The 9,878-nt window shown below is 35.8% G+C and overlaps 2 protein-coding genes across 2 annotated transcripts; both read left to right on the plus strand.

The window, feature by feature from the left end:
• The first annotated feature begins 1,165 nt into the window (after nucleotides 1–1,165).
• LOC110855061 (Golgi-associated plant pathogenesis-related protein 1) lies at nucleotides 1,166–2,690 on the plus strand. Its single transcript, XM_022103494.2, has 2 exons — nucleotides 1,166–1,420; nucleotides 2,154–2,690. Exons 1-2 carry the CDS (start codon nucleotides 1,208–1,210, stop codon nucleotides 2,538–2,540), a joined length of 600 nt encoding a protein of 199 aa, XP_021959186.1. The 5' UTR covers nucleotides 1,166–1,207; the 3' UTR covers nucleotides 2,541–2,690.
• A 2,282-nt stretch (nucleotides 2,691–4,972) lies between these two features.
• LOC118436936 (Golgi-associated plant pathogenesis-related protein 1-like) lies at nucleotides 4,973–6,636 on the plus strand. The gene is made up of 2 exons (XM_035855648.1): nucleotides 4,973–5,177; nucleotides 6,120–6,636. The coding sequence occupies exons 1-2, from the start codon at nucleotides 4,977–4,979 to the stop codon at nucleotides 6,504–6,506; spliced, it is 588 nt and encodes a 195-aa protein (XP_035711541.1). The 5' UTR covers nucleotides 4,973–4,976; the 3' UTR covers nucleotides 6,507–6,636.
• Nucleotides 6,637–9,878: the final 3,242 nt, after the last annotated feature.

Here is a 9,878-nt window from a genome sequence, read left to right on the forward strand (position 1 = left end):
CTAAATGAATATCGAATGAATAATCTTTTGAAACGAATTTTTGAGCGAATAAATATTTTTTTGAACAGGTATTAACCCCCTGCAATTCGCCTTCATCGGGACGGAAACCTTGATGGTGACGGGATTTAATCTAGTCCTATTTTCCGGAGCGGGAAAAATTTACGCGGGTAGTGTGAAATGGTTGAGAGGCTGTAACGCTGGGGAAAATAGTCGCGTAAATAGGAAAATTCTAGCTTCGCTGACCCCTCTGAAAGTCAGTTTTGGTCAAAATTTTGTGGATGAGCTAACTCCACTGATTCTCCAGCAGTTTTGCACGAGCCAAATGGTTAATTTGTTACTGTTGTTTTAGATTTGATCACATATTTCGCATTCAAGCTATATATGCACACAATTTGATATTCATTTATTCAAATGAACCAATAAATTGTTCAGTGCTTTTTAAAATAAAATCATTAGTGAATATTTTTTGAAAAAGTTTAACTAACGAATATGACAAATTAAATTAAATTAAACAAATATGTATTGACTTCGTTTCTGTAAAGAATAAAAGATTAATTTTATTTAATTATTTTCATTTTCTACCCTACATATGCTGAATAAGTAAATTTTAAGGTATTTTGACTTATTGCTTTGTACATTTTACCACGGGCAATTTGCTAGGTCGATGGGCAGAATTCTTACCTTTACGGTAAAGGTAAGAACAGGTAAAGTTTACCTGTTGGTTATACACTAATAACGAGTCTGCAAGTGATTCATGCTAATATTTACATACATACTCCAACCCCACAATTCGTGCATATTCTACAATGCATGAACACATGTTCTTTATTAAATTCATGGCCAATTTTGTGGTTGAATTTTAATTGGAAGGTGTAATATGTGCTTCAGGTCAAAACTTGAATATGTACGTATTAGGACACTGCAAAAATCTGGGTGAATCTTACAAACGTGCAAAAAATTACACTACGCACATATCCGGCAGCATTTGTTCTCTTACAATCCACATGCCCGTACTAGGTACATTCATACGTCAAGCAGAAATAATTCAGCATGAATATTTACCCAGTAACAGACCACCGTATACAGAATAAATATTTGTACTTAGGATTAATCACAACGCTGGTACTTCTATGTTAGGTCGGTCCACAAAATGGTATAAAACTCCTTCTTTTTTGTGACACGTTATCACAAAAATTTCGGGAACTTTATGTGTCTGATCATGAAACCAGTTTTTCTCTCAGTCGCCGTATTGGCTTTGGTAGGATGCAGTTCTGCCCAAATACCTTTTCCACGTGGAACTTGTAGCGCGGCAAAACCTGGCATCCCGGCAGACATTGCGGTTCAACGAGAAGCCGCTCTACAAAACGGGAATGAGTTCAGAAGACGACATGGTGCTCAACCACTCACTGTGGACCCGACAGTAAGAAAATCGCTCTTTTTGTAAAATAAGACTAGCTAAATAATTTTTTAAAAAATGGTAGGTAAGAAATTTGGAAATTCCAGGAAACTAATTTTTAACATTTTCTTGTACACCGGTTATAAATCTGGTAGATTCACATAGATAGATATTCCGTACTGGTATTGATTTGGTAATAACTTCCTACCGGATTCGTAGTAATTTGTTCCTGAGTGGTAAATTTTTCATTTTCACAACCTTACTGAGCGGTGATTCCCGTTATTACCAGAACAATTATACAAGCTTGCGTACTTGAAAAATTATAATGCCAAAAATGTCTCAAAAATGAGAGAATTTTTCTAATTTTGTGAAAAATTCGCTGCTCAAAGTCGATTTAAAATACATTTGTCTTCTACATTTTTTGAATTTTGGTGAAAATGGGCATAATGAGATTTATGCAAATGACGTGACACGCCTAAATGCGAGGATAGTAGGTTAAGAAATAATTATTTCGTAATTAAGAAATTCAACGAAACTATGTACAATATACTAGAAGTTTAAAAAAAATATATTTATCGCCCTGTTTAACACGGTGATAATACAACATCGATATTTATGTAGCGACAATTATGTAAACAAAAATTATGTAACAACATTTATGTAAACGACATTTATGCTATCCGACGAATATTTATGCGACCAATATGTCGTTACATAAATGTCGGTTACATATTTGTCACCCCGTCGTTTAACACAGCTAGAAGCAGAAGCCCAAAAATTTGCGGAACTCTTGGCGTCAAAGCATGCATTCATACGTGGTCCCCGACCTGGACAGAATTTGATCGGAATTCCGTGCGATAGTGGAAGCAAACTGTACCCATCGGATCCCTCCATTCCAAGTGCGGTTAGTAAGTGGTACGGAAATTCGCGGCCATACTGTGTTAACCCCGCCACTGCGTACGTCCCAGTGGGCGCTCCGCTCGGACATTTTCCCACAATGGTTTGGAAAGCAAGTGAGAAGGTTGGATACGGCGCGGCCGTCGCGGAGAATGGATTAATGGTCATTGTCGCCAGGTATTTTCCAGAAGCCACGGCAGATCCCGCCGCCGTGCAGAAGAACGTTCAGTGTGAAAGGATCCCATAATTTACATATTTACTTATTGAACATTCAAGAAAGTAATGGAATAACGGAAATTGAAATATTTTATGGAGTATGTTTAAGTATATAGTATTATGCAAATGCTTTATCCAACGATCTATGAATAAATATTCCTGCAAACAAACTTCTTCAGAATTAATTGATTTCTAAAGGCAGCATTATTTACATTATTTACGGGCCAGGTATTCTCCACCTGGAACGAATTGCGGAAAATCGCCTCCCACCACTAGCCTCCAAGTAATGGCCTCCGACCAATAGCCTCCTGAGGAAATTAGCCTCCCTTGCCAATTGCCTCCCAACCAATCTCCCCCACTCAATCGCCTCCTAGACTAATCGCCTCCCACCAAAAATCCTCCCGTGACAAAAGCATGCATTGCGTTTGGGAAGATTTCATCTTCATTAGGTTTTAATTGTTGGAGACAAATGTAGTCAAAATCAGTGACATTTCGGGGGGAGACTTCTATTGTTAGGCACGTTCAAAATGAAATTCAAGTATGTTTTCCCGGCTATGTATGTAGATTCCGTACACAGAGGGGAACTCATAGTCCAAAATATTACCCGTCTCCTCTTTTTCACCGTGATCATTGGCTACTTTGCATTTCCCGCCGTTGTAGCAACGCTCGTCTTCTTTAATCCATGCCAGCAACCATTTTTGGGATCAATCGTACTCCCGCCGAGTTATTGTCGGGCGGCGTCGATGCTTGGGAGACTAAGTTTGGCCACATTTGAATTTACCACGCTGTTCTACATGGCCATGATTGCAGGAATTTTTGTGGGATGCGTCCTCTTCGCGGGGATGATTCATTTGTATCTCGAGTCTGCAAAACTGTTTGGTATAATCCCGCCAAAATTTTTGAGACGGGTACCGGGAGCTTCAAGTGTTCGAGAAATTGTTCAATACCTGCGCGCCGGGTCGCATCTTCCCCACAATTGTTCTGGTTTTCCCCGCCGTACAGATTTTGGGAGGATTTGCATCCGCTCGGCTTTGTCAAGGTAAGAAATTACATATTCCTGATCACATTCATTCATTTTATAAATTCATGAACGATGAGTGAATAATTTTTTTCAAAATGTTTGAATGAAGATTGAGTATATTTTTATTAATTTCATATGCTTCAAATATGTATGAAAGATATTTATTTTCAAATCTTGCATACATGTGTAATGAATGACCAATTTTATCGACATAATGTACATAAATTATGCAACATAATAATGAATGATTTTGAATTTAATGAATTTTGAATGAAGTAATATTTTCTATGCAGGCATGAACCTACTTCAATTCGCCTACGGAAACCTTGATTGTGACGGGATTCAATCTTGTCCTATTTTCCGGAGCGGGAAAAATTTACTCGGGTAGTGTGAAATGGTTGAGAGGTTGTAACGCTGGGGAAAATACTCGCGTAAATAGAAAAATTATAGCTTCCCTGACCCCTCTGAAAGTCAAGTTTGGTCAAAATTATGTGGATGAGCTAACTCCACTGATTCCACAGCAGTTTTGCACGAGCCAAATGGTTAATTCGTTACTAATGTTTTAGGTTCGATTGCATGTTTTTTCTTAACGCTATGTATAAAATTTCATATGTATTCATTTATTTAAAGGAAGGAATAATTTATTCCTTCATTTTTTAATAAATTAATGAATCATGAAGTGAATAGATATTTGTTTATTTTATTGCGTGAACCAATATTGCATAAATTTGTATGTATTCTTTTAATTTTCGTGAAGAACAAATGAATAATTAAATTTGTTATTTACTTTTTACCCTATGCTTAATAAATAATATATAAATGGGGTATACTGGTTCGAAGATATATTTTACCACGGGGGGAAGCACTGGTGAGGTCGACGGGCAGAATTCCTACCCTTGCCAGTTGCTTCTACAGTAACAAAGAAGTTGAAGGTGATTCATGCTCATCATACATATTTACATACCCGAACCCCACAAAACGAACACATTCTACAGTACAGAACATATTTTCTTTATTGTCAATTTTGTGGTTGCATTATAATTGAAATATGTATACTTAAGGTCAAAACGTGCATATGTGACTAGATAGTACCTAGTAGATCCTACCCAAATCTGCGTAAAGAGATGTGTATGTACAGCATCAACAGTGATACAATGCACACACCAAAGAATTACCAAAATGCAAAAAATTACACTAAGCAAATATCCGGCAGCATGTGTATTTACATATGTACTTATTCCAATTCATATGCCCCTACTAGGTACATACATACGTCAAGCAGAAACAATTGATCATAAACGTTTACCCAGTAACAGACCTCAGTATGTTGAATAAATATTCGTACTTAGTTACAACCATGCAACTAATATGTTACGTTTATCCAAAAAATCGTATAAAACTCCCCCTTTGGTCACAAATAGTCACAAAACTTTCAAGAACTTAATCATGAACTCAGTTTTGCTCTCGGTAGCCGTATTGGCTCTGGTAGGATGGAATTCTGCCCAGATACCGTTTCCACGTGGAACTTGTAGCGCGGCAAAGCCCGGTATCCCGGCAGACATTGCGGTTCAACGAGAAGCCGCTCTTCAAAATGGGAACGAGTTCAGAAGAAGACACGGCGCCAAGCCACTCACTGTGGATTCAACTGTAAGATAATCGCTCTGTTTGTAAAATAAGATTAGCTAAATAATTTTTTTAATGGTAAGAAATTTGGAAATTCCGGGAAACTAATTTGTTAACATCTTCTTGTACACCGTTAAAAATCTTGTATAATCCTGTGTAGAATCTTGTACAGAATAATTTCTGTTAAAGTAGAATTATAGAAGCTTGCGTACTTGCTAAATTATAATGCTAAAATGTCTCACAAATGAGAGCGTTTTTTAAATTTTGTGAAGTCGATTTAAAATACATTTTTCGTCTACATTGGTTTAATTTTCCTTGTGCCGAGCAATCTTAAAAGGCGGATTATTCTCGTCAAAAAACTCGGAAATTGGAAACGGGTTGAAATAAATATTTTTCTTTTATATTTAAGAAGACATTAGTTTTTTAACTGGTTTTTATTAAATATAATTATGAAATCAAAAAGAAAAAATTTAACTAAATGTTGCGTAGTACATACGAGAGAAGTCAAGAAATTAATATTTTTAGTTAAGAAGTTCTTTAAGAAATGTATTAAAAATTCATAAGTATGAGAGAGGTATTATGTCTCAAGTAGTAAATTCTTTAAGAAATTTAAGAAAAATCAGTAGCACGAGATACATTGGTTAAGAAATAATAATTTTTTAATGAAGAAATTCAACGAAACTATATGTACAATATACTAGAAATTAGAAAAAAAATATTTATCCCCCTGTTTAACACAGTGATACGACATATATGTAAACGACGTTTATGTAAACGACAATTATGTACCGACATTTATGTAACGACATTTTTGCTCCCCGACGAATGTATAAGTGACTTATGCAACGAGAATTGTGTTACGACATTTATGCTCCCCGACAAATGTATAAGTGACCAATGTGTCGTTACTTAAATGTCGGTTACATATTTTTCTTTACATACTTGTCACCCCGTCATTTAACGCAGCTAGAAGCAGAAGCCCAAAAATATGCAGAACTTTTGGCCTCAAGGCGAACATTCGTACGTGGTCCCCAACCTGGACAGAATTTGATTGGAATTCCGTGCGATAATGGAAGCAAACTGTACCCATCGGATCCCTCCATTCCAAGCGCGAATGTTCATTGGTATGGAGATTTTCCACCCTACTGTCATAATCCCGCCACTGCGTACGTCCCAGTGGGCGCTCCGCTCGGCAATTTTGCCACAATGGTTTGGAAGGCAAGCGAGAAGGTTGGATACGGCGCGGCCGTCGCGAGTAATGGATTAATTATCATTGTCGCCAGGTATTTTCCAGAAGCCACTGCAGATCCCGCCGCCGTGCAGAAGAACGTTCAGTGTGAAAGGATCCCATAATTTACATATTTACTTATTGAACATTCAAGAAAGTAATGGAATAACGGAAATTGAAATATTTTGTGGAGCATGTTTAAGTATTATTATGTAAATGCATTGTCCAACGATCTATGAATAAATCTTCTTGCAAACAAAAGCTATTCAGAATTAGTTGATGGGGGATTTGGGTGGGGGTGTTTGTGGAATTATAAATGCCGGATTCCATAGCATGGAAAAGTTACATATCTAAATTTGCAGTCAATATGTTAACAAATTCCTATTCCTACAAATTTTGTATTACGGAGATTAAGAGTTTACCGAATTAAGCCTAGTACCCAAGACGAATTTTTTACGTCAAGAAGTTTAGCAAAAACGAGAACAAGAGACTTAGATAACTTGTTTTCAAAATCGTAGATAAAGCTAATTCGATACGTTTGCATGGTCTTTTTAATCAATCTATATTATAATTTCGAAAAGTCTGTCCCGTGAAATTTTCCGTGACATTCCTGCATTCTGATTGGTTGCCAGCTTTCTGGCTCCACCAATCAGGGAACAGATACGAATTATGATTATGATTATGATTATCATTATGATAATCATTATGATTATGATTATGATTATAATTATGATTATGATTATAATTATGATTATGATTACAATTGTGATTATGATTATAATTATGATTATGATTATGAATATGAATATGAATATGATTGTGATTATGATCATGATGATGATAAAAAAATTCCTCGGCAACATAAAAAAATTTCCCTATCAACATAAAAAAATTCTTTGGCAACATAAAAAAATTGCTTGGCAACATAAAAAAATTTACTTAGTAACATAAAAAAAGTTCCTTAGCAACACAAAAAAAATTCCTTAGCAAGATAAAAAAATTCCTTGGCAACATAAATAAATTTCCTTACCAACATGACAAAAATTTCTTTGGCAACAAAAAAATTTCCTTAGCAACAGAAAAAAATTTCCTTAGCAACATAAAAAAATCCCCTTGGCAATGTAAAAAAATTTCCTTAGCAACATAAATAAATTTCCTTGGCAACAAAAAAATTTCCATAGCAGCATAAAAAAAATTCCTAAGCAACAAAAAATTGTCTTAGCAACGCTAAGAAAATTTCCCTATCAACGTCAAAATAAGCTTATTTATTTAAGGTATTTCCCTTAGCGAGTCGAAAAAATTTCTTAGCACGTTTAGCGTTAAATAATTTAATGTGGCCCGTCTTTACGACGGGTTTATAGGCTAGTATGTTCATAAATTCCTAGTTTAACTATACAGTTACATACCTCACTATTGAACTTTGTTCAGTCTTCGACCAATCCTACCTCGACGAATGTTTAATTAACTGGATTCATACCTTTAATCTGTGTCTTTCCTCAAAATGCTTCCCGAAGATATCTACCTCATCAAACGTAACCTCAAGTTTGGTTCGTACAGGATGTTTACAGATTTTTGTGGAAAGACAATTACACGGATTACTTGTGAACGCATGATTCAATTTGCGTCAAATTTGGCACACTCTATCTCGATGGTCACGACCACATCTGCCCAAAGTTTCAAATTTCTATCTTCAAAGATGGCGCCCAAAAGTTAGCCCAAAGTGGACGAACCGTGAAAGCGGTTTCCAAAGCTAGTTTGGCCGCGAAAAGTGCCCAAACGATAATCCAAAAATCTGGAACCCATCTTATTGTGTCCCCCACTTATAATTGTATTAATTTTGTAATAAAACAACGGTAATTAGTTTCATCCGACCAACGTCTACCACGAAATGCATACCCCTCAGAACGGTGAATTCTGCCACCCTCAAGAACATTGACCACCACGATGGCAATCAGAATTCTAAAACCACAAGACAGGTCACAATGCAATCCCAGATGTCTCCTGGACACGTTAATAGTATTTTATGACACAATTTTAAAAAAGCCGTGCAGAGGAGGGCGAAAGTCCGCGCACTTAAATTTGCCCATCTGGTAAACAAAAAAACTAATAGTCGGAGGCTGTTTGAAGGTCATGTCGCGAATAAAAATTCCGAATTTGTCGTCACATTGATCGGGGCACTCGGCTAGATTCAAAACTATAACAGGACAAAAATAATTTGCTGCAAAACGGACCGAAAACAGATTTCAAACCATGGGTCTGAAAAGAAGGAGCAGTTGTGTGACAGATTTCTGGTGGTAGATGTAACGATGGACCCTGGAGTGCAAACGTTGATATCTGTTGCGTCTAATGCAAAAATAAACTTGAAGTACTTTATGGACAATGTTTTACATAAGTTGTTCGAGGTCAAAATTGCAAAGAAGCATTTTGAAGAGCCTGACAAAGTTTGCATCCACCACGAAGGATAAAGGTAGAAATAAGGTCGCAAAAGTCGCTTATGCCGTTGAGGCTGGAATTTGGAAATAATTTTGTGGAAGCGTTAACTCCACTTGTCGTGCAAGAATTCTGTGCTAGGCAGACAGTGTCATTTCTTCTTTTGTATCGGTAGTAAATATTTGTGCATAGTATTTAATCTCTGGAATGGGTAACAAAACTTAAAATATGAAATTCAAGTTGTATTTAGTTGTTAATTAGTGCAAGAATTTTGTGCGAGACAACGAGTGTGTACATATTGCAATAAATATACGTGTCTAATTATTTTCGTTATTATTAAGTTGCTCTTAGGCTCATAGGCTTGGCTAAACTTGAGAATAAATTAATAAATACATTATTCATGCGAGTCATGGATATGAAACAATTCGGTAATTTTTTTCGAATTTTCTTAACCAATTTTTTATTCAATTTTGGTTAAGTACAGATATTTAACTAGTTCATATTAATGAAAACTGAACGAATAAATTTCGCATTATGGTCGAGGCATTATTTATAATTAAAGCCATTTTACATAAGGAATGTATGCAAAAATGGCTTTAATTATGAATAATGCCTCGACCATAATCATTTCTCACCCTATACCTTATATTTATGTATATGTACACTCCTCAGAAAATTAGTAATTTCTTAAATTAAATGTATTAAAACTAATTTCTAAACTATGTATGTCGACAAAGTTGTTATGGATGTTCCTACCACCGATAATTAGTATTTAAATTAAATTTGTTCGCAGTCGAAAAGGTTGTTATTCGTTTTTCCGAAAATTCATATTTGCCTGATATCCATTGAGGGTATTCATTACGAGTTCGCATGTTCGCATCGCAAGATAACTTTTTCGAAATTGCGAATTTTGCGAAGCAACGAAGTGAAAACACTCCGCAATTGACAAAGTTCGGAAAATTTGGTTCAAATTTTTCGAATTTTGCAATGGGAAAAATTCGTAAATTTACCTTGGTTACCGAAGTTTTGCGTTTGAAATTTATCAAATAAGAACTTTTTTAAATCAA

The sequence above is a fragment of the Folsomia candida genome, unplaced genomic scaffold (genome assembly GCF_002217175.1).
Source record: "Folsomia candida strain VU population unplaced genomic scaffold, ASM221717v1 Fcan01_Sc011, whole genome shotgun sequence".
NCBI lineage: Eukaryota > Metazoa > Arthropoda > Collembola > Entomobryomorpha > Isotomidae > Folsomia > Folsomia candida.